The sequence below is a fragment of the Drosophila mauritiana genome, chromosome 3R (genome assembly GCF_004382145.1).
Source record: "Drosophila mauritiana strain mau12 chromosome 3R, ASM438214v1, whole genome shotgun sequence".
Classification (NCBI taxonomy): Eukaryota; Metazoa; Arthropoda; class Insecta; order Diptera; family Drosophilidae; genus Drosophila; species Drosophila mauritiana.
The window spans coordinates 13,856,773-13,882,847 of record NC_046670.1 but is presented as its reverse complement, the minus strand read 5'-3'; the positions used below and the strand labels follow the sequence as shown (position 1 = coordinate 13,882,847).

The 26,075-nt window shown below is 42.0% G+C and overlaps 1 protein-coding gene across 5 annotated transcripts; it reads left to right on the top strand.

Moving 5' to 3' along the window:
• Positions 1-776: 776 nt before the first annotated feature.
• LOC117144886 (protein single-minded) lies at positions 777-21,151 on the top strand. Of its 5 annotated transcripts, none has more exons than XM_033310308.1 (8): positions 777-1,246; positions 15,654-15,848; positions 17,078-17,247; positions 17,570-17,671; positions 17,806-17,997; positions 18,065-18,264; positions 19,161-19,267; positions 19,356-21,151. In XM_033310308.1, the coding sequence occupies exons 2-8, from the start codon at positions 15,674-15,676 to the stop codon at positions 20,453-20,455; spliced, it is 2,046 nt and encodes a 681-aa protein (XP_033166199.1). In that variant the 5' UTR covers positions 777-1,246; positions 15,654-15,673; the 3' UTR covers positions 20,456-21,151. The 5 variants fall into 5 exon arrangements, with proteins under 5 accessions (XP_033166199.1, XP_033166197.1, XP_033166196.1 ...); XM_033310306.1 differs by lacking the exon at positions 777-1,246 and adding an exon at positions 5,575-5,776 and having other exon boundaries at positions 17,830-17,997; XM_033310305.1 differs by lacking the exon at positions 777-1,246 and adding an exon at positions 5,575-5,776.
• The last annotated feature ends 4,924 nt before the right edge of the window (positions 21,152-26,075 follow it).

Sequence of the window (26,075 nt, the reverse complement as noted above, 5' to 3'; positions counted from 1 at the left end):
GGAAGTAATTATATTTTTATTGCATATACACATGTAAAACTATTCCGATATTTCAATTCATATGTAAATTGAGTAATAGAGAGTTATAGAGGTTATTATGTAGAAACTATTTGTTAGGGATCCGCCCAGAAATAATTTGGATCAGATATATATATATCTCAAAAGGACTTCTATCGTCATAGATATTATTCATTGAACTGAGTGATGCTGTTTCGAGGACCTGGCCAAATGCCGATCCACCTGGCTAATACCTTTTGGCATGCCGCACGCATGCGCAGCGCAGTTCCTTCGCCACCGGTCGCCGGGCACGTCCACATCATCCAGATCCGGCGGAAAACGTGAGCACATATACACGGACATGCATACCAAGGGGTGTGGGAAAACTGAGTGGGTGGGGTGTTCGGGGAGGGGGTGGCTCGGTGGCATTGGCGTTTCATTCATTAATACACGCACACTGGCGCACTGGCAAGCGGGAAGGAGACTGGAAAGTTGCATGCTTAGCCACCACCACCAACACCAGCGACTTCCAGTCAAGGGGATTGAAGTGGTGTCCGTGTGAGCTGGCTCTCTGTGTGCGTATGCGTGCGCACTCGTCGCGCCTCCACATCACTTGCCTGTGTGTTGGTGTTGCCGCTGGGATGTGATGTTGCTGCCGTGCTGCTGCTGCTGCTTCTACTGCTGCTGCGGCTGCTGCTGCTGCTGCTGCCTCTGCTGCCCCCAGTTACTGCAGGCTGAGCTCGGTCCATTTGAGTAGTCACTCATTCGCTCGCCGCCCGCTCGCTGGTTCAGCTGCGCGTCCACGCCGTCTGTCCTTATATACATATATGTATAATACCGATATATAATACCCATACACACAATATCCCAGTTTGGATAATTTTCTCGCTGTGCCTACAAGTGTTAAATAATATACATAAATATATATACATATAAATATCTGTGTGCATTAGGAATAAGTCAAGAATTCTAGCAAGCAAATTGCCCAAGTGCCATAAACGCAATCGCATAATACCCGTTAACGGGCTCATTAGGAAAACCTTTTTCCGGCAAAAACACAAAACTCGCTCGGCCGCAACACATATTTCAGTTTATTTATTTTAAAACCATCGACTTGAAGCAAAAATGTGCTAGCAGTTAAGGCGACCATTTAGTTTGATTCTCTCGGCGAACGGAGCTCTCCTATTGGGATTTATCGACGGTGGCCCAACTGCAGCAATACCAGCGGCAAAACGGATAGCTGCCAGAGGTGAGATGACTCATTGCCCTTCGAAGGAACCCTTCTGACACCATTAAACATTAGTAACAATAAAACGCGGCGACTGTGAACAAGTGAAATCCAATGCGAATTGTTGTAGGCGATATTTGGAATAGAAAACACATGTATGTATGCTGGGCAAACAAAGAACTTGGAATCGTCATCGTCGTCATCGCCATCGAGGGCATGTCACCCAGTCGTCTGTAATATGACGCCCACAACGACGGCGATGCCGTCGGCGGAGGTTACTTCGGGCTACGTTCTGCGTCGTCCTCCCCCGGGAATCGGGGACCAAGAATCCGAAATAATTGTTTAGCCACAATAACAATAAAACGAAATAATATAGTGCCGAAAAAATGAGGAACCCATAAACCGAAACGCCCCACTGCCAAATGCAAATTTGCAGGGCCCAAAACGAAAACAACCGAAAGACTCTCTATAATTATGAAAAGGGAAAAGCAGCAAATCGAATTGCACTTAAAAGTGTCCCCTCGCGGACTCCAAATCCATGTCGGATTCCAATCCCAGACGCTGTGGTCATCAGCCCCGCGATTTTCTACAGAATCCCCGCAGTATCCATAAAACCAAAGCCAACGATTCTTGTTTTGTTTTCTTAATGACCGTCTCCGGGAATCGGTGGAGTTTTAGGTCTTTCATTAAGCTGAATTGGTAAACTATATTTGAGATTTTAAAAAATCCTTTTTTCTAGATATTATGGTAGATAGTCTGAGCAGGCAATTGGTGTTACCAGGGTGTTACATAGATATTGTTTTTAAGCGGAAATAACCTTTAATACAATGTTGGTTTAGTTTATATAGTCTTTAGTTTCTTGAAGGTTGTTTAGTTCCCTCAATCAGTGTATTCTTTTAAAAATTATCACAAATTCGCATAACAATATTTTATTTTATGTTTAGGTAAGACTCTTCTAGGTGCTGGAAAACCTTTTCTTTTTCATTATAACCCTTTCATTTGGAGAAAACATTAAAATATCATTCCCTTGTTACAGTTTTCCCTTTATTTTGCTAAGAAAAGGAAAGTTGGGCATACATACAAACTTCCTTTCAAAACATGTCTAGCCAATGGACAACTCTGTCACCCAAGTAGGAGTAGCCCAGGGGCCCACAGAAATATCCACATTACTGACCAGACTTCAGACGGGTCTTCCAAATGACCAACGAGAGTTGTATGCGTTTCAAGTTGAATGTAGAATATGCAAATTGCGCATAGCTAATTTGCATTTATGACAAAAATAATAACTAATAATCTGCCCGAGAGGGGGGTGGGTGGTTAAACCGAGACGCAGTTGCTGTATGCTATATGGAAATGGAGTTGGAGATGGAAATGGATACGGATACGGGGACCTGGCGACAATGACACACCGAGAGATATGCGAGAAATTTACTATAATACTTCCAGGAAGGCAAAAAATAAGTATGTAGAGAGTGCCGACCGAAGGGCGCAAAGCACGGCGAGCAAACAAAACAGCATTCGGCTCGGACATTGGACATTGGTTGTAGTCGCTGGCCAACAGAAATGACCATGACGGCTCGCCAGCTCCAGGTCCAGCTCCTCGGTTCCTCCACTTCACTTCACTCCGAAAGGTGTCGCGCGCCAAGCAAATTAGCGGGTGTGTCCAATTCGACAACGAGCCTTGGGACTCAGGAGGATGTTGGTCCTCCTAACAACTCACATGCTTACTTAAACACTCCAAAAAATACACATGGAAAATTTATGGAAATTTTAGTTCAAAGGAAAACTTTAAATTTATTAATATAACCTACCAAATTCTACTGCAAAATATAATAATCAAGTAGATGATGGAAGATCAAGCTGTGTTAATATATTTTAATGTTTTCCGACGGCTTAAATCAGTCTATCAAATTCTAGGGAATTTTGTGAGAAACCACTAAAAAATCAATAATATATATATAGATCGACAATTTCAAAATGTATCAGGAAATCTATGGACTATATCATTCTATGAAGCATACAGTTTGCATCATGTTTTGTTAACTTATCTATCTATTAATGATATCAGAAGCCACTGAAACCACAGGCTTAGGGACTCAAATTTCAACCCTGATACAAAGTGTCAAGCATTTTCGCTGAGTGCACACCTAGGTCACACATATGTGCCGGTGTCTTCAATGTCATGTCCCCTTGTCACGTGAAATCAAATCATGCATCACAATTTCACGCTCAATCGCCAATGTAATTGAGCCGCACAGCCGCCCCCGTTCCTTTAAGTATTTAACAATCCCAGGTTGTCGTCCAACTGCCGCCACTATGTCTGCCACAAATCCAATTGGTTGGCCCAGCTCTGCCCTGAATCCGGGATCGGTGCTGGGTTTTCCGGTCGCCCAGCTTCCGTAAAAACAAAATCGAAGGGGTGGCATCCAAGCGTGAATTGCAGCTGGAGCAACAGTTAAGCAATTTTCACACCCAAAATGTATTTATATAGAGGGATCTGCTGAAATATTTTTCTAATTTCTACAACTATTTGTTAATGGCATAATTTATGCGAGAACACGAACTCCTAGCACTGTGGCACATACCTTACTCTGCGTTTTCGGCTTGGTCCTGGCCACATGTCCTGTGTCCATTGTTTGGATCACGTTCCCGCGCCGATATCGAATCGGTTCGATCTCGGAGGCAACTTTGTTTCCAAGTGAACAGCGTTGTCGAATAACTGAGATCCTGGCTGGCATCCTTTGTGCTCATCTTAGTCCTTGCCATCTCGCTATCGGATAACAGAGCCCGCATTTCGTCCTCATGTATCCGAATCCTTGGCGCTTCAAACTTGTAAGTTTTTTTTGCTCTTCCCGCAAGAAAGGGTTCGGGAAATTTTATTTTTGTGCCGAAATTATGGGAATCTCCGTGTCCAATGTGCACGGCGGGCATGTGTGCATATTATGCCATCATCGAACGTCTTGAGATACGCATCTAGATCTGTGGGCATGTAGGCTTGGACAAGTTGAGGGTTGATCGGAGGAAGCCCCTAGGCTTAGGGCATAGAGCATGTTGCAACTCACACTATTTTCCTCGATTATCTTTCTTGGAATACAGTTTTTGTCTTTATTTTTAATATTTCAATGAACTATATGCTAGTGATTCACTATGGTCCATTATCTGCGGCAAGAGGGACTACAAGTGAAAAGAATATTTAAAATTTTTGCACGTTGAGCCCAGATAGTGTGGAAGATGTTGCAGTTGCAGCAGCAGCCGAAGCGCAGCAACAACACTGCGCCGCTGCAGCTGAGGGCAAAAATTGTGCTGCGCGTGCAAGAAATTGTAAACGTCATTTGCGATTAGCTCATCGACGCCAGCCAAACAATATAAACAAATAAAAAACAAAGACAACTGAAAAGAGCCGAAATATTGTAAGACATGAGCCACTGGCAGCTGACAAGAAAAGCATTATCGCCAGCGACAACAAATCGGCAACACGTGCCACCGAGCCGGCTGACAAGTGGCCAAAAGATACTCATACTATTCGTGATCGATCAATGAATGAATCGCGTAAAGTCCAAAATGCGATACGATGACAGCGAATTATGACAAATTTGCTATTAACCTCTTTTATGGCAGTGATTTCGGAATTGATTCAAATTAATTTTATATCTAAATTATATTATTTGATCTTGTTATAAAAGACACATATATTTTTGGACATGTTTTGTTTTTTCAGTAGGAAATCTCTGAGTTTATAAAATTCGAGGTGGTTAAGAGCTAAAGATACTTTAGTATCTTTACTTTGGGACACCTTATTTCTTTATATGTATACTTATTTTTATGGTTCCATTAAATTCGAATAACCAAATCTGGCTAACAATGGGTTAATGCCGTGCTGATCAGACCCTGCTTATGCACAGCAATATCTGATTCAGGGGTCAAATGTGGGCTTGGATAACATTTATTATAACTGGCGTCGCCCTCCGATTCAACTGAGCTCAGCAGAAGTCGCGAAGAAAGTAAATTCGCTGCGATTCGGGTGAAATGCAACACTTTTTGCTAACGCCGCACAAGTCATGGTCGCATGCTGGCCACTGTTTGTTTATTTTCACCCAGCATGTGACATTGTCCGCGGCGAAGGCGACATTGGAACCTCCATTCCACTCCGCTCTGCTCTGCCCAGCTCCGCTCCGCTCCAGAGCTCCGGCTCGAGCTCTCCGATCGAAAGCCATCATCTACGGCGGAGCGGCCAGAACACAGAAGCCAGCGAGACCGCTGCAAAAAGCTGAGCGGATCGGTCGCTGGGCAGCGGCGTCGCCGTCGACGGTTGGAGCGTTTTAGTTGCGGTCAGCTTAGTGTTGGATCAAGTCGCACTGCACCCAGTGACCAAGTCGTCGTCGTCGTAGTCGTTGTGTCGTCTTTGTTTTTTTTCACCGCCCATTGTCGCGCGCGGTTTATGTGGCATAATTTACGATTCCGCGGACCCTTGCAACTTCATCTTGGCCAGCGAATCCCTCAAGCGATGCAGCCTGCACTCCCGGCAGACCGCTTATGAGATGGATCCAAAAAGTAATCATTACCCAAAAGGAATTAAACAGTGATGCACTCAAAGAAATTTTCACAAGTCCTTTTTTTTGCAAATATATATTGCCAAAGGACAAAGTAGTGCCTAAATCTAATATTACTTTAGTTTCACAATAATTAAACATTTTTATAAAAAATATTAGTTTTATGTACAAAGTAAAAAGTATCCTTTGGCAGGGATAATTTGTCAATTAAACTTTATTTTTTCATGATTTTAAATTAAAAAATCTTAGAAACTAACCACTTACCATTTCACCAAAACTTTAGGATATTTAGAAAGTTTCATTTTACTAAATTTATGGGTTTGACATTTTCAAAGTATTTTTTATTGTGTGCTGCAGCTGCACTGTGTTTGTTTTTACTGTCTCGGGATTCTTGTTTTTTGACTTTGTTGTTTTTTTCCATTTTTTTTTTTGTTTTTTTTGTTTGCATACGGTAGCCACCGAAAATGATTTGTTTTGTCTGCCCAGGCTGCAGGAGGATGAGGGAGACAGGGGGAGGTTGTGCGACGTCGTTGTTGGGGCAAACTGCCTTTGTTTTGTGGCAACGTGCATTTGGAATCGGAATTGCAACATATCAAATTTCAATTTCAGTTGTAGAGATTTTGGAAATATGGAAAGTTTTCAAAATTCTTAAATACCAGACAAAGAACAGGGAACTCGAAATCATTATAAAATTTAAAGAACAGATATTTAAAATTAAAAGATTTAATAAATTCAAAATATTACTATATTGTATTCAGTTATAAAGATTGTTTAAGTTAGAACAAAAAGAACATCAACAGCAAAATAATACAAGAATTTTCTTTGGTTACCATCCGTAAAAATACATCATGGCATGATTTTATGATTTCAAATGCTGTTGCCATTACAATTTTATTTGTTTGTCACATTTAATTAGTTTCGTTAAGTACATATTTATAGATCCCGATTTAGATAAAGGAAATAATTTGCGTTTACGTTTTTATGGAGGCATTAAAATATTTAGCATTTCAAAGGGTAACATCAAATGTTTACGAGTTGCTTAGAAAGGAAGTGAATAAAAATGGCGTCCATGTAAAGGGGGAAGCCCCTCTCTCACTGTGTCTCTTTCTCACCCACACACAGAGCATCGGGCACCAATACAACCGGAAGTGACAATACTGACATTGAATTTTGACAAGCGGAAGTGCCCAATGTGCGCATGTAGGTGCGCACAGGAGAGGTCTAAAAATGTTAAAAAAGAAAGAAATATGAAAAGGAGAACGCTTAAAACTCAAATGCCAGAAATGTTCGCTAATGGAGTGTAACAACCCACACACAGACACCTCACACACACACACACTCCTGCAGAGAGAAACACCCACACAAGCATCGAAAACAAAATGAAACTCAAATAACAATTATTAAGGCGTTGCCAGACAGGCACACACAATACAAACACAACACAAACACAACAATTATGTGCCACTGTGTGTGTGGGCGGAGCGGTGGCGCGATACAAACTCAAACTGAAATACAAACACAAGCGTAAACATACGTATTACGCACGCACTCACACCAATGCCAGTTCCAGTTTCCAGGCCAAGTCAGCCAATGAGAAAATGTTGTTGCCTGCCTGTTTGTCTGTGCGTGTGTTTGTGTGTATTTGTGTAATGCTCGCCGCTCTTCTTCTTCCGCTCTCGCTTGCGCGCACTGTTGTTGTTTGTCGCAGAGGGTGGTTGTTTTTGCTGCGCGAGTGTGTGTGTGTGTTTGTGTAAGTTGTGGAACCCGTTTTCCGCTCCCCCCATTCTCCTGCTCCTCTAGGTCTGTTACACTGAACAACAGCATTTGAAACAGCCGCAAAAGCAGCGCAGCCGTATTGAAATGGTCGGTGAATGAACCACGCACAGTGTCTTTGGTTTTTCTTTTAACTATTTTAAAGTTGTTAGTTAAATAGCTTTAAAGGCTTTGTTCTTAGCAGCACAACTACCTTTTGAGTTTATTATTGCTTGAAATGATTTGCCCTTTAGCTGCATCATATTGTCTATTTTATCACATCTCCAAGACTACGTTATAAACACCATCATTGTCAGATTTAAAAACATTATTATTATTGTTATTCTTTATTTGAAATAGTTGTCTAAATTTTGCTGTTTAAAAAGCGTATTAACTTTATGCATAATGGGGGTTAAATGGCTATCGATATTGCGTATACGACTAGGTGAACAAAAATTTGGTGCGTTCGTTTTTAACATTTTCCTTATTAGTATTACATACATTTATATAAATAAATTTCGACCTTGAGTTAAAAGTAAGCAAGTAAAGCAATAGGCGGATCCGATACTAGATCCTGAAGGGGTTTTTAAAGGAAACACACTTTTCAACAAAAGAAACCTAATTATATAGTACTTCCAACACTACCAAAGAGACTAAATACTTTTTCGTGATCCTAAAATTTCTAGACTAAAAACAGATATGCTGACAATATTATTACCCATTTAAAATGCTGCCTCACGATCAAGATAAGAAGCAAATGATAAGTGGTGGCTCCATTTATTTATTTATCTATGAGAACCGTATCCCCGCCAGAATAATGTTGTACCAAATGACAATCACCTTCCGCTCAAGTGTCAGCGACCTTTGGGCATATCTATTTTCGTGCCATGTTCGACAGTACATGCACCACTGTGCTTTGCTTCTAATGTCTCTAATGCTACCTGGGGAATGGGACTCGATATGGAATTGGGAAAGGGACTGAGACACCATTTTCTTGCGCTCTTAACGTTGTATTGCTGTTTCCCCCATGCGTGTGTATGTGTGTGTGTGTGTGCTTTGGATTGTTTCCTGTGCTCGTTTGTCGTATTTCTGGTCTCGTCTAGGATTTGATGCTTTTTAAATTCTTTTGTCTCGTACATTTTTTGTTGATGAATGTTCTGTGTGTGTTGCCTTTTCTCAGATGGTGTTTGTTCTGCTTCCTCTTCTTGCTGCTCAGCATCGGTGAGTGTTTATCTTGGGTGTTAGTGTGGGTGCCGTCCTGAGTGTGTGTGTGTGTGCGTGTTTGACTTCTAGTGAGGAAATCCGCTTAATGCTGTAATTTTGCTGCGCTTTACAAACGAACACGTCAACTTTGATAGTGTAACCATTTTTAAGCAAAGCAAATGTGGAGATTCCTTCAACTCGTTATGCTAATATGAGCCAGAAATAACACTTTAAACACTTTGTTCTTGAAATGAAAACTATAAAATTGCTTTTACCTTGTATTATATTATTTCGTAAACGAAAAGGTTCTTGTTTCTTAAGAGATTAAGACCAAAAGATCATTCTTTGATCTAGAAGACATTTTTCACTGTTTATTTATTTTTTATCAAAAGATTAATATTTAAATGCTTGCCATAAATAATAAGATATAAGATATCTGAATCTTCTTGAGCGCCTTATAATCACCTGGCCACAATATTTTTACCAAAAAGATTAATTTAATTAGTCATAAGCAGTTTATCATTCGAAGAGATACGCTTCATAAAGTCACTTAAACCCTAGCTGAAAACACAAAAATCTCCCTATTTCAACACAATTTTTGGGGAAACCAACTAATTACCCGGACTTAGGAAGTCTTTAGCACCTATACTTATTTTGGGGATTTTATTTTGGGGGAGGAAGAATCCGTTTCTTCCGCCAATCATCCCCAAAAAATCTCTACCCCAACTATGCCTTGATATTAAAGTGAAAAGTGTCGTAAATTTCAAGGTGAAATTAGAAGTAGCTGTATACTTATATTCAATCTGTATATATTAGTGCTTATGTATTTTCCAAGTAGAGTCATTCAATTTGCTCCATTTCACTTAACATTCACATTTGAATTTCAAAAGATGTTTTTAAAAACAATTCAATTAATTGTAAACTATAGTTTTTGCTTACATAAAACGATTCGACAATGGAATGTTAATGCCTTGTCGGTATATATATTTCATATATGTATATGTAGTGGCGTTTGTGTATACCCATAGGTATCTAATGAAACGTGATTTTCTCTAAAACGTGACTTTGTATTGATTTTTCTCCAACCATACTTTTGTTTCATTTTACACCAGAGCGTAAGACTCAACCACAGTGTTTTTGTTGTAGTTGCCGCTGCTGTTGTTGTTGTTGTTCTTTTTTTATTGCCGCTTTTTTTTTATTTTTGCAGTTTTTATTGCAGCGGAAAATTGGTATCGTCAACTGCTAAATGAATACGCAGTAGATTGGCTTCCGAACCATTTCGATATGATTTTATTACTGTCATTAATAGCGAAATGTTGGAATCGCAATTCTGGGAAGTTTATATGCGACGGAAGCTACTGATTTTTTGTACAAATATTATTTATTTGATTAAATTATAAATTTAATAGGATTAATTTAGTTAAGGTGATGTTGAAATAGCAAAGCACTCTTGTGTATTTTACATTCCTTGAATTTATTTTTATGCAATAATAATAATCCTTGCTCTGGATATCTTGAAAAAAACTTAACAGAAATTATTCAAAGATCGTAATTTAATAGTTTTATGTATTTAGTACTTACCCCTTTCGCTTGGAACATTTCTTATGTTAATTTGCTCGCAACTTGTCATCCGCATTTCCCCTGCTCCACTTGGTGGGCTTATGTGTGTAACGTGTTTACACTGTGTCCATGTTGGTCTATTTGTTGGAATCACACTACCCGTGGCTATTTGCTCAGTGTCCACCATCAGCAATGGTAGCCGGTTTCCAGGTTCGTCCGGATCCATTGTTGTGCCCGCTGCTGCTGGTGTTTTGGAGCAAATTCGAAATCAAATTCAAATTTATGGTGAACATCACGTACGGCAATGACAACAATGGATGGCGGTTCGGTTGGAAGTCCAGCTCCGATTCTGATACCGATACCGATTGGGATTCCGAGGTAATGGAATGGACTGGACTGGACTGGCTGCACCTTGGAGAGGAAGTGATAATGGAGGTGTTTGAGTATTTACGCGTAGGTGAGGTCGGACCTATGTACAGATAGCATAGTCATACTATACCATACATGTGTGTGTGTGTACAGATTCGGGGCCTCAAATTATGATTATCGATTTGACCCTTGGAAGTTAGTTGGTGGTAGTGCGCTGCTGTGCAACACATTTTGACTTGTTTGATTTTCCGAGAGCAGGGGAATTGTTGCTGGTTTTCGTATTGTTCTATGGCCTATGGGGGCCCATCGGCCATTTGGCTGCAAGTTTGTATTGTTGATCGATTTTACGTGATATTTCCGAGATTTTCCGTATTTATAGCTTGGCTGCTCCTGGTACACATTTCGCTGCTGCCGTATTTGTTGCTTGTATACACATATATATACATACATATTTTTTTTATTCCATTCGAAAGTTTACTTTCGCATTTTGAACGCCTCATCGCTTTGCGTATTTGCCCTGGCTATTTGTACGCCCCCATCCACTTCACTTCCCCCCGAAAGCCCCACATAATTCCAAACTCGAGGCGGCAGCTCTCGTTTATGTTTGTTGAGCAAATACAAATACAAATGCAAATACAAACACGAATAAAATACATGCATAATTATTTTTCGATTTTTCGAAAATATAGTGTAATGAAAACAGTGATTATGATGTGCTGCTGGTTGATTATTATTACGATTATGGCTTCGGTCGGACGGATCGATTTGGCTGCACATTTATTTGCTTTCACTTCGCTGCTCCCCAATTTGTTTGTCCTGGTTGTGTTTTATTTCTGATTTACGGTTAAGTTCATGCAAAATAATTTGCACGATTAATGTTAAATAAAGTGTATATTGGGTTGCACAGCTTCAATTTGCAGACAAAAGCACTAAGTTCCCATTTGCTGTTTGAACTGGCATTTGCAACTGATGCACGACTATTGGGATTATTATTTATGCAGTTGTTTTTTTCCATTTTAAGCATTTTTAAAATTGCATTCATTTACAGCGATGCATATTTTGCAAATTAATTTGTGCAAATAGCTCGTTTTTTCGTTTACAAAAGAATTATTTATTTAATGAAGAATTTCTGTGGGATTTTGTTTGTTTGTCACTAATTTATTTTACAACATTTTGGAATTGGATGTTGTGGACTTTTTGAAGACAAAACTATCTAATTTACTCAATTTATACATATACTTGCCTCTTTAATTTTTTTACATTTTATTAAATTTCATAAATAATATAAAGTACACTTCTCAGTCATAAATAATATAAAGTACACTTCTCAGTCTTAAACAATGGTTAAAGCTCCATTTTTATGCCTAAATCTCTTGACTAATAACTTTTGATGCTCAAGCGATAGTAGACGATTATTTCTCCGAATTTGTGGATCCTGCTCGCTATCTTTGCTTAATTCCGTGCTCATAAACCATTATGCTAATCAATAGGCCATTCTTTGCATAATTAAGGGCGCCATAAAAGGGCCAATTGCCAACTTAACGGGGCCAAAAACAACGACAACTGTTCGCAATTAGCGGATTTGGGCGACCAAAAACAAAGCCAACGCTTTGTTGCGTCTTTTCTGAGATTTTGGCTGGTGGTGTTGTTTTTGTTGTTGCTGCGACCGTCGTTACTTGTTATTGCAGGCAATTAAAAACGCACGCCCAACACCCTCGAAACACCCCAAACACACACACAACCAAACAACACCCCTCGGATTGCATAAACTTTTGTTTGATAATGTTAAAGTGCCGCGCAAACAAATCAAAAAGCATATTGAAATTGGGTTAATGTACGGATACGGAGGCAACCAGTCCGGATGCGAGTCCGTATCCACATCCACATCCGCACCCAGTTGGTATGGTATGGTCTGTCCTGGTCTGGTGGTGTCCTTAGCCGCTGTTTGCTTTACGGGTTTTAATCCGAAAATTAAGCGCGAGCTGAGCATTAAAATTGCGACCCATTCCGGAGGGAGGTTGCCCCTTCAACGACGCGACGCCGACTGTTGTTTCAAGATAAAAACTTCATGTGCGTTGGAAAAACACACGGGAAAAGAGCGAAGGACCGCAAATGTGGGGGTTGGGTGGGTGTTGAAGTGCACAGAGAAAAATAAACGCAGGTTCTGCGAGCAAAATAATTTAAATATATTCGGTGATAGTAAGGTGAACTAACTACAAAAGTTTATTTTAAATTATGGCACAATAGGATGTGATTTTTAAAAAAAGCATATAGCTATTAAAAAAAAAGAAAAGAAAATTTATGAAATGATTTTCATTACTCGGATTCACATGAAATATTCAGCAATGCTAGAAAAGTAGTGATTAAATTTTTCTTAGATACAATTAGATATTTCTTTCAATAAATAATTCTTCGAGTGCTGAAACATTTTGGCAGGAACAGGAGCAGAGCTCTTATCGTCGTGGCCCCGGCATATGTTACGCACATTTACAGCGTATGGCGATTTTCCGCTTTCCACGGCCACGGCCACAGCTTCCCACCTGATAGGACAGGGGACTCGGGAATGTGTGGGAATCGCAGTGAGGTGCCGGTAGGAGTGGCAGGTATGCCTGGCCGCCTCGCAAGTTTCTCACACTTCCAGGACATGTGCTGCTATTTTTTTGGCCGTTTTTCCCCGACTGGTTATCAATTGGCCGATTGGAAATTCCCCGATGGCGATGCGCTAGCGTGAGAACATGAGCTGCGAGCACCGGGTTTTTAGCATATCCATACCTGTGGCTCGTCCTGATGGGAAGCGAGAGGCAGCAGGATCGGATGTAGGATGCACGATGCAGGATATAGGGTATAGGCGCTGTTGCGCCTCGCCCGCAACACCCACATTAGCATCGGACCAGCGTCCAGTGTCCTGTTAATTGCTTTATGGACTCTCTACTTTCCGCTGCGTGGGAATCTTTGCTCATCCTACCTGTTTCCATGCCACACCATCCCATTCCCACAGCATCTTCCTCCTCATGTGGAACTCTCTAGTTCAAGTTCAGTGTGAATATTTGTGTTGACTTTATTTTTAAACTTTTGGCCATTTGTTTTCAGTTTGCTGTTTGCGCCTGTAACCAGATTAAGGTCAAGTTGGTCGGATGGGCTGGGATTCGGCTTGAGATCCGGTTCATTGAGTTGCCATTCGAGGCATGAGTCGCATTTTTATACGCTTTCCGGGAAAAGATCGTTAAAGTTTGAGTTTTATTAGCGTGAAAGGGGAACTTTTTTAGCCCGAGGGTTTATTCATATATAGATGTACAACTTTTAAATGAAAGGCAATAAATATCTTATAAAATTTCTATAAAATATTAATCTTAAAGCTGTGCACATTTTACGATGATTACATACTATCTATGTTTAGATTTTATCTTTGTTTCCCATATCCAGAATTGAGATTATGGAAACGAATGCTGATATATCATTGGCATATTCCCGTATTTATGGCTATATGAAATGCTGTAATGTTCGAATGGTATAATGGCTTATATCCTGAATAATTTTGACCCACTTACGACTCGTAAACTATCCTATTAAATGGATTTGCCGGCATACGAGATAGCCAACCCTCTGGCTGACTCCTGTCCGCATTTTGTTCGCGAGTCGAGTCATTTGTGGCAATCGCGGCCTAAATGGGAACGCCTCAGTTTTCCCCTATTTCCCCTGGCATTTCCACTTCTGCAGCGGAGAAAGGGAAGCAACCTCACTTCAGACGTGCATGTTGGCACATTTGCGTTGCGGATTAGCGCGGAATACTCTTTAGGATTATGATCGTTGGGCAAATCTGTTGCTCCTGCGAATGCGTAACGGATGTCGACAATTCCCTCAATCTCTGACTTTTGACAAATGTTTCATTTCTTGCTGCTAAATGGATGCAAAGCACCAGTACAAAGGAAACACATTATTGGAGTTTTTGAATTGATTTTATTTTCATTTTTTATTATAAATTAGCTAAGCTCTAGTTATTCCAAGTATAAAATTTTAGGTATATATTGTATTATATGACCTTAAAAGGCGCCTGATTGACTTGCATATCTAACATTTTTGGGCGCAAATTAGCGGCAAAACTAGAAACATTTAAGATACGTGACCTAAGTCAATAAACTTGTATTTACGTGCGAATTCCAGCCGTTCGGTACATTTAGGTAAATGGCCAAGTTCTTTAAGAGTGACAGAAAAAGTGACTCGATGGGAAATAAAGCAGCAGGAGTTCCAATGGCTTAGATTTTGCCAAAACTGCGCCAAAATCACGTTCGAAAACTATCAATGGCAGGATTTCGGCTGTGGGTCATCCTCATCCTGGCTGTGGATGTGTGTGTGTGGTGCATATGAATTTCGCCACCTCCTAAACTCTCGTTTTGTGTGGCAGTGTGCGTGGGACATCATTTGGTTATTATGTGCTCACACAGACACCAGAATATACATATATGTATGTGTGTGTGTGTATAGATATAAGTGAAACTCCTGCGGTCGGCAAAAGTCAACCTGTTGAATGCAGGAGTCACTTCGAGTGAGATGGCAGCTATTTTCGTTTCGCCATTCAGCAAAAAGGATCTGAGCAAATTAGTAACATTGCGAAAAGTCAATTGCATCGGGTAAACAGGTAAAAATCCAGTGCAGCCAATGGCAGGTTCTTCTCCCAGGATTCAGGTAGCAGATCCTTTTCGGGATCAGTTGGGAAACTGTTAAAACTGCTTGCGCCGGCGGAAAGCGGCTCAGTTGCAAACAGGTGATTGCAGGGATATGAGCAAGTGCTGAGGAAGTGCTCGCAACAGTTTCAAAGCAGGATCTATAGAAAAGGATATCTTTAAAATGACCAACCATCGGCGAGTGCGCAAGGATTGCTATGAGAGCAGATTGCATGGTCGGTTGTGGTTTTTGGCAACGAAATATATCAATTTTTTTTGTTTTTGTTACCAACTTTTACTGAAAATGCTTTTTGGTTATTTCGATTTTTACAGATATAGCCAAAACGTGTGCCATGAAGGAGAAAAGCAAAAATGCGGCACGCACGCGACGTGAAAAGGAAAACACGGAATTCTGTGAATTGGCCAAATTACTGCCGCTGCCGGCGGCGATTACTTCGCAACTGGACAAGGCCTCCGTCATCCGGCTGACCACGTCGTATTTGAAAATGCGCCAAGTCTTTCCCGATGGTAAGTTCGATCGGAAAATCGTCCTGCGGAAAAACTCACTTGATTGGCGCTCAATTTGTCGCCGCTCTTGGCTTTTCATCTCGTGTGAAATGCGCCTTGTGGCTACACGGCAAATGATGCGGAATCTTTGACAGCCACGCGACCGACACGCTCATTATAATCCAAGCTCGTCATATCCTCGCAGCAGGACATGCTCCTTTGTTTTCACTTTAACTCCGATGTACTTGCAATGATTTCATTTCATTCCATTTTACGCTGTTTTCAAGTTTTCAAGTTTAAACGGCTATGTTTGTTTAAAGCATATGTTGGCGAGAATCGGCCAGGGAAATAACAGGGAAATAGCACTCAACAATGGGCAGACAATAAACAGCAGGATGAAGTGGGCGGCTGGTTGGGGTTGGCCAAAACACAATGGCGGCTGCTTGGTTCTTTCACTCAAAGAGCAGCGAGAGCCGCACTGGAAAACCGAACTCGAACATCCTCCCCCCTCCACACACATTTTCCCAACTTTTCCCCACCGTCCATGTGAGTGTGCGCCACTGAGATTTTCTGCTGACAAAGAGGGTTGCTCGAGAAGTGGGTGGGTGGGTGTTTCGTCGGTCGTTTGGTTGGGTGTTTGTCGCTCCCATTGTTGCCGCACCGTTTTGTGCTTTTCTTTTCAGCCTTTATTGAAATAATTATTTTAATAATAGGCAACAAACAACGAGATCCGGACGGGCCAAGGAAGTGCCAGTGGTATTATGTACAACACAATATATGTTGTATATATGGTGCGAAGTCGATGAAAGTCAGGGGGTGGGCCAGTGGGTGGAATGGTGGGCTGTGAATGGGCCACCTACGGCGCTCGATGACTTTAATTGGGAATAATATTTAGACGTCAGCAGTGGCAAGTAGGGCGTGTGCTGATGCCACTGCCACTGCTGCTGCTGGTGGGAATTTTGCGAATTAAGATACTTCGAGCGGATGACAAACAATTAATTCAGGACATTGGGGCGGATAAGACAATAGAAACGGGAGCTTGACATAATACTAAATCAAAGTACAATCAAACAGAGTACAGTTCGATTTTATTAAGTAGCAAGAAAATAGAAACGAGAGCTTGATATAAAACTATATAAAAATCATATTAAACGGTGTACAATTCGATTTTATTAAACAGCAACAACTTTTTAGATTTGATTTTGAAGGACAGTAAAGCATGTTTCATAAATCTGAATCTTATGTTGTAGGTCTTGGCGAAGCCTGGGGCTCCTCGCCTGCCATGCAACGCGGCGCCACCATCAAGGAGCTGGGCTCCCATCTGCTGCAGACGCTGGACGGATTCATCTTCGTGGTGGCTCCGGATGGCAAAATCATGTACATCTCGGAAACGGCCTCCGTGCATTTGGGCCTCAGTCAGGTGAGTGTCGGTGAATGGATCTCTTGTCCTGATTTATGCGCATAATTTGCCGGGCCACCTGAATTTGCCTTTTTGTATCCTGGCCACCACTTGCATTTGCAAGTCAATGGGCTTGGATGGTGCAGGGAACCCAAGTGCTGTGGCTTCAGCAAAGACGATTCATTTGCATTTGCCCACTAATTGGCACTCAGTGCTGGCGGAGCAAATTTACATAGCTCCAGTTACATTATCAGCTTAAGGAAATTAACTTTACATCAGTATAGGATATATTTTATATATTTATTTTTAATATTTAATAGTTTAATTATCTTTCTTTAACCAGGTTGAGCTGACGGGCAACTCGATATTCGAGTACATACACAACTACGATCAGGACGAGATGAACGCCATTTTGTCGCTGCATCCGCACATCAACCAGCATCCAGTGAGTAGAGCATCCGTGTTTCCACAGAGTCCTTTGAAACATTTGAAAATGTTTGCGCTCTCTTTCTCTCTCTCCATCTCTCTCTCTCTCTCTGCCATGCATCCATCCTACTCTGACTTGTACTCACGCCACAGGCCGCCTTTCTCAACTCCCTACAGCTCGCCCAGACGCACACGCCCATCGGCAGTCCCAATGGCGTCCAGCATCCATCCGCCTACGACCACGATCGCGGATCGCACACCATCGAGATCGAGAAGACCTTCTTCCTGCGCATGAAGTGCGTCCTGGCCAAAAGGAACGCGGGCCTCACCACCTCCGGATTCAAGGTAAAGGATATTATACATACCATTCCTTCAAGTGGATGCTCATCCTTGTATTATTTCATGATTTTAGGTGATACACTGCTCCGGCTATCTGAAGGCTCGCATCTATCCCGATCGCGGGGATGGACAGGGCAGCCTCATCCAGAATCTCGGCCTGGTGGCCGTCGGTCACTCGCTGCCTTCATCCGCCATCACGGAAATCAAGCTGCACCAGAACATGTTCATGTTCCGGGCCAAGCTGGACATGAAGCTCATCTTCTTCGATGCACGGTAAGTTTAATAACTATCTTCAGTTATTTAGGGCATACATATATGCACACATATTTGGCTATACATTTTTTTATCATTGAAATCCTCTCGAGAAGTTCCTATAAATATAACAACATCGGTTTATTGAAAGTAAATATCATAATATAATTCTAAGACCATTTTTTATCCGTGTAGCCTGGTGCTTTCACAGCATAATTTTTCTCACTGCACTCAAAAAATCCTCGAAAGTATCCTTTGGCTGTTTGCCGTATATTCGACACTAGGCAAATATTTAAACGGGCCGCAGAATTCGTTTTTTACACCACGATAAAAAGTACCAGCAGACGCCCCCAAAAAGATAATGTTTTCAAAGTGGCGAAAAACAAAAAAAAAAAGAAAAGAATCGAGTAGGAAAAAGGAAATGTAAGCAAGACAGTGGCGACATGACAAAAGGAAAAACAAATCATTTCCCTCTTGAGCTTGATTTTCCTTTGTCCCTGTGTGGTGCGTGTGTGTGTGTGAGTGCTGAGGGGGAAAAGGGACGCTGTGTAAGTGCCTGGCGGGCCAAAAAACCAGCCCACTTTGTCTGACATTATTGTCACTCAATTACCCTCATGATGCCACACAGCATATTGCCATCCTATTCTGGCGCCCTCGCACTTTCGCAGGGAACAACCCCAAAGTGGTGAGCGGTAAATCAGCCCCGTTTTCGCCGCATATTTTTTTTTTTTGTTTTTCCTGCATAATTGAATTGGAGTCGGCAAAAGTAAACCAGCCGAATAAAACACTCTAGCGACAAAGGCAACACCAATGACCGACCATTCGTTGTTTAAATAAGCCAGCGAAACTGTTGCCCTCGACCTCGAAACTTATCCTCATTCTCATCCTCATCCTTTCGCCTGTTTATTTGCTTACAGCGTATCGCAGCTAACCGGATACGAACCGCAGGACCTCATCGAGAAGACCCTGTATCAGTACATCCACGCCGCGGACATCATGGCCATGCGCTGCTCCCATCAAATCCGTAAGTAAACTCGTCCTTATCCACTGCCATAATAATTTCCATAAAACATCATTCTCATCGGGTTTGTTTCTTCTCTCCCTTTCAATAGTGCTGTACAAAGGACAAGTGACCACCAAGTATTACCGCTTCCTCACCAAAGGCGGCGGCTGGGTGTGGGTGCAGTCGTACGCGACACTGGTGCACAATTCGCGATCCTCGCGAGAAGTGTTCATCGTGAGCGTGAATTACGTGCTGAGCGAACGAGAGGTGAAAGACTTGGTGCTGAACGAGATTCAGACGGGCGTTGTGAAGCGGGAGCCCATATCGCCGGCGGCTCAAGCGGCACAGGCAGCTCAAGCGGCACAAGCTGCCCAAGCGGCACAGGCGGCTCAAGCGGCCCAGGCGGCGCAGGCAGCACATGCGGCTCAAGCGGTGCAGGCCCAGGTGGTGGTGGTGCCCCAGCAGTCGGTGGTGGTGCAGCCGCAGTGCGCCGGAGCAACGGGTCAGCCGGTGGGTCCGGGTACGCCAGTTAGTCTGGCCCTCAGTGCGAGTCCCAAGCTGGATCCCTATTTTGAGCCGGAGCTGCCGCTGCAGCCGGCCGTTACGCCCGTGCCCCCAACGAATAACAGTAGTAGTAGTAGTAACAATAACAACGGCGTGTGGCACCACCATCATGTGCAACAACAGCAGCAACAGCAGCAGTCCGGCAGCATGGATCACGATAGCCTGAGTTACACGCAGCTTTATCCGCCCTTAAACGATCTGGTGGTGAGCTCGAGCAGCAGTGTGGGCGGTGGCACCGCCTCAAGTGCGGGCGGTGGATCCAGTGCGTCGGCCTCGTCCTCCGGCGTTTACTCCACGGAGATGCAGTATCCGGACACGACCACCGGCAACCTGTACTACAATAACAACAATCACTATTACTACGACTATGATGCGACGGTGGATGTGGCCACCTCGATGATACGTCCATTCTCGGCCAATTCGAATAGCTGCTCGAGCAGTTCGGAGAGCGAAAGGCAGCTGTCCACCGGAAATGCCTCGATTGTGAACGAAACATCGCCCTCACAGACGACCTACAGCGATCTGAGTCACAACTTCGAGCTGAGCTACTTCTCCGACAACAGTTCGCAACAGCATCAGCATCAGCAGCAGCAGCAGCATCTGATGGAGCAGCAGCACCTGCAATACCAATACGCCACCTGGTGATCCTAAATGTAAATAAGCAAAAGCTGGAAGATGAGCCTTGACTGCTACTGTACTGTTGTTTATAAAACGTCGACTGCCCCCACCCCACCATCCGTTGCAATGTTATATACACCTCTGAGTTCTCAGTTCGAAATTGTAATATGTGGCTGAGCCACAAACCATCTGAATTTCTAGACCTCCTCTCTATGCCTCTATTTTATTTATTAAACACCCCCCATGTATACCCAATGCAATGCGTTCGCGTTAATTGTGCAGTGTAAAGTTACAAAGAAATTGATACAAAATGCTAAGAAATTAAGAGTCAAAGAAAGAAATGCGGAATGATCGTTGTTAACAAATGCAAAAGCAAATACAAATTCTATAATAAATAGTTGTAAGGCCTATTTGTAAACTGTTCATACAAACTAACTTAAATTAATTGCACATACTTATACTTATAACTATATCGTAAAGCGCATACACCTGGCCCCCATAATCATGCATACACATAGGATCTACGAATATACATATGTGTATATCCATGTATATAATTATGCAATAATGTGTAAATAGTGCAGGGTCCGCTCCACTATGCAGTTAACGAATATGATCTTCATAAGTCAAGTAAATAATTGTAAATGTAAAATCTATTATTATCGAGAATTTTTCTAATTTGAATAAACAAATTATTACGTGGGTGAACAATAAAAATAGAGCGAGAGTTCGATTTTTTCAAATAAGCGCCGCTGGAAGCCTCTAGAGTTATTATTTAATTTAGTAATCTTGGTTTACAAATAAATTGTTATTTTCAAAAACTAGCACCTTTATCTATTTTCATTATATTTGTTTTAAAATTATCTATTCATTCGCTTTTATACATTTCAGAATTAAGCGTTTTAAAATAAACCAATTTTATATGGATTGATAAAAGTGATACCAGCTTTTTAAAAATATCGTTGCATATTTTTAGGCAACATGCTAAATTACGCATATATTAGTTCCTTATTCTGCCACTAGCTCACATTCTACGCATATGTATCTACACACGAATTATGAAAACAGTAATGCGACATCTAGTGGTAATGGACAGAACTTTATGTACTTCACCAAATGTATATTACATATTCTGCACAAATTCACCACTGTGTTGTAAAATATTTTGATTCAATTGCCATAGTCACCCTGTGTCAACGGTTATTAAATTTGTGCGAATGGAATTCGTAAATTGTGGATTAGAAAACTAAAACCATTTAGCATTTTACGCATGGACTTAACTATTTTATTTCCATTTCTAGTTTCATTTTCTGTATGTCTTGACCTCACTGTTAACAAATCATTCATCTATAATCCTGCATATTTTTCCACCATTCAATGCAACTAATATCAAATCAGAAAACCCTGGATGCCTAAAATGCCACATATTCCTAATACAGAATGCTTGCTTTTGGCCATAGATGATGCTGCTGGTGCAGCATAAACATGTAAAGCCGAGACGAACCAAACCCTTCTGGCTAAGTTGCTGGCCTGGGATGAAATAGTTGGCCCATTTGTGTGGGAGGGTTGGCTCGGAATAGAGACCATTGATTTATTGCCTGCCATTTTGTGTGAGCCAACAGAGTAGGCATCCCTTTTTTGCCGGCAAGTGCTATCTGCAGATAAGCCTGACCTCTTTTGGGCCGGGCTAATTGGCGTTTTTCAATCGCCAGGGCACTTGCACTTTGTGTTTCAGCTGGCAGGCCCTTGGCTAATTTATTTCTTGAAGCATTTTGAAAAGTTTACGCCTCGCCAGCACATAGACCGCAAATTATTTAATTGCCATCTGGCCATGCCCTCTGAAAAGGGCGAATGCCTTTGCGGCTCAAGGACTTTTCTCCGATGCAATAATTTAAGTGCAAGCAGACCGCAACTTTCTGGCTGAAGCACGCAGACTCACAGGACACAGTGCACTGGACTCTGGACTCAGGACTCCGGACTTCGGACCCAACTTGGCCAACACAGAGCTAAAAGAAAGAGAAATACAGAGAAAGAGAGAACCAAGGGGGAATGGCCCGAAGGCAAAGAAGTCATATTAAAAATGAACAAAAGTAAAAGGCAAAAAACGGACGTGGGAGTAGCTACCAACTCCGACTCGAATGCTACTACTACTCCAATGCCCCAGAGCATACCATCTTGCAGCTTTTGGCCTTGCCCCAAAACCCGGAATGCACTTTAATAATGAAAGTTACGCCCGTTTTTGGGGAACATCGGACGCATTTCAGAATGCAAACCTAATTTCGGGTTTTTAAAAACACAAGTACCCTGCCGCCGCAGCAAAGTATTTCAATTTAAAATTCGTAACGAGCTTACGTGCCAGCTGGTTAGCTGGCCAGCTTGGTCAGATCTTGCACTTTTGTTCTGGCCGCCGGAAAAGGACTCTCCAGTGGCGACCAGGTCGCATTTGAAATTAATGCAAGCCCGAAAGTGTGTGCCACTGGCATACTGAAATTAAATGAAATGCGAGCTCGGTGCCAGAGATGCAGGACGAAATCCAATGGTGCTGGCATAATCCTTTCGAAATATATTCATGGTAGCGCCACCGAATGACGTCTAAAGTTATAACGAAATCAATTTAATATTATAGCTTGTCAGAATATCAATAAGGCTGTTCTATGGCAGTGTAAAAGTTCGAATTAATTTAGCATACTTAAAGTGCGCTCGTATATATTTGGCTAAATCCTAAAATAAGCTATTAAACACAAAAATCTCTAACAATATACTGAATATTATAACTAAAAACAGCGAATCTATTACTAATTGCTTAAATTAAATCCTGGCTAATGGCATCTCTTCATTCTTATTGCTCATTCTCATTTTCTTTTGACCCAATTTCTGAGCTCTTGGCCCCAAATCCTTTGTCTTTCAAGCTCGCCGGGAATCCTTTGTGCTGGGCAGGACACTCCGTTTCGCCTGCTCATCTCTAACTGAGTAATAACCAGGAGTAGTGGGTCATAGTCGTCCGGATTACCTGCTTAAGACTCATTCGGTTGTGCGAAAGGGAAGCTGTGCTGTAACTGCTCTTAATTTTTAATACGTGTGTGCAGGTGCAGCTGCAGATTGGGACAGGATATGGGATATGGCATGGAATCAACTCCATGTGCTGGCCAAGATTCGGAGGTGTCCGGCTGGCTTCTAACGATCCATTGTGGCCATACAGCTGTGCAGTTTTTGCGGCTGCCAAATGGAAATTTCAAGCCTATTACATAAATGTTTAAAGGGGCGAATGGGCTGGGCTGCCTGGCCCCCTCAAAAAACTGCCTACTTGGCCATTTCGACCTCCCCAAGGAAACCCAATTGGGTCCGTTCACTTGAGTGAATATGTGGCGCAGCTGTACACACATTCGCCTCCAGGGAGCAACCCAACCTATAGTACTAACGGTGGCATTAAAACTGGACGCTGGCCATCTTCAGCACACACGAAAAGAAACCCATTCGAATGGGGCCCAGTTGAAAAGTGCAATTGGCAAACAGTTGAGACTGAAAAGTTGCAAAAAAAAAAAGGGAATGGACGACACCAGAACAGAGCAGGCCAAATGGTCCTAGCCAAGAAAGGCAAAGCCATTGAAAAGACGACTCTGGTAATTTGTTCTGAGCGGCTTTTGTTTTGTGCGCCATTTTCATTTCGATTCGTTTTGGCCAACTTTTGGAGGCGGTATCCTTCTTGGCTCGACTCGGCTCCTTTCTCGCTCCGTTGACAACGAACGGACTTCTGATTGAGTGTGTTTTTTGGGTGTGACGTGGATTTTCAACCTTTCCCCCACCAAATCCCGGAAAGCTTTCCCTTTCCGTTTGACCTTCTCTGACATTTTTCGCAATGCCCCACAAATTTATCACTTAATAAATTTCCCTTGCCCTCTTAACCGCCTTAACATGTTCTATCTGTTTTCCCACGAATGGTAATTGGAAATGGTGAAATCGAAACTGAACGAATTGGGGGTGGACTGAACTATGGCCTGCGGAAAATGTCTCAACCCTCCGGGTTACGCAGACTCAAGTTATGAGTTTGATAATTGAAATTTTATGCAAGGGTTCCAGTTTTGTATCGAGACATTTTATAACTTTCTATGTCCGTATGTTTGTCCGTATAATCTCGGAAATATAAAAGAAAGGAAGAAAGTTAAGTTGTCTTAAACCTTTTTAGTGCTATTGCCCGAAAATCAAGTTTATTTTCGTGAATATTCACAATAATCCTGATTTACAGCCAAAATCTGAGCAAATTTATGACACATAAATTCGGCAAGTACTGCGAAATTTCAATAAATTCGCCTTGATCTGCATAAATGCAAAGTTTACTCCCGAGGCCTGGATTTCTGCTAAATTGTATCGGTAAGTGTCATAAATGCGAATCAGTAAAGCTGGCAAAGGCAAAATACGATTCCCATATCAAAGGCGTATTAACGTTTGTAGGCACTTTTCATGCTTTCCAGAAAAAAAAAGAAGTGACTTAAAAGCCCCGGGAAGACAAAATATCCTTGCAGGATGGCAAATCCTTTCGTGCACACATAAACGCTTTTGGTAGGGAGCGAAATTTATGTAAAAGACTTGTGCATAAAATCGCGCATCATTGAAGTTGAAACGCTCGACATCATCAATACACTTCTTGGTCGGCCATTAAGTGCGGGTAAATCTTTTCCTGAGCCCCTGCAGCTAAACGTTGCGCATACGCCATGTGTGCTGCGTGCTGGGTGGTGAGTTAAGCGCAGCTATTAGAGCAAATTGAATAATATCGAGCTGATATTTTATGCATTTGTTTGTGACTTTGAAGTGCTCTCAACACTTTTAGCCATTTGGCAATTTTATTCTCTTCCAGTTGGCTTTACTTTTTTCCCACCATCTCGTTTTTATCAGCGCACGCACAGACCTTGACTCTGCCGAAAAAGTCGCCTAAATCTCTGCGATATATTTTACATCATTATGGCTCCACAGCCTCCTTGTTTATGTTTTGTAGCTGCTCTCGCGATTTTATGACTTTCGCAGGCATTTCCACCCATTCCACAAGTCCTGAAGTCCCGAAGCCCCCGACAAAAGCTATTGAAACAGATTTCGCTGACTTTGCTCACTTTCCCCTGCCCCCGAGGCTCTTTTCTTTTCTCCTTCTTTTTTTGTTTTTTTTTTTAACATCCCACCACTCAATGAAATTTATTTTTCGATATGTTATTCCTGCCCGCTTCACGTGTGTATGGGGTTTCAGGTTTACCTGAATCTGAGATGGGCCGCCCCAGCTTTTTGCTTCCCCCCATCGAATGCGACACTTTTGGCATCATTATCTGCACGGCATCGAAGGCTCAGACTGAAGCACTTTGAGTTATGCGCCTGGCAGACGCTCAGAAAACATAAAAAACAAATAAATGGCAGGGAAGAACGAAATGTAGGCACACAAAGATACACGGGCTCTTTGGCGGAGTGAGAAACTGGCGGTGAGATGCGATTAAAATACCTCATATACATGTACATTCCCTTACGCAACCGGGCAAATAAGGCGTTTTATTACCCGAACCTCCAAGTCGGAGATTTAGAAACTGGAAGAACTCTTCGGTGATTTAAGGCGCATTCTTATTGAAAGTTTCAAAGAAGTGCTTTAAACTGGGATGTGACATAGGTACTT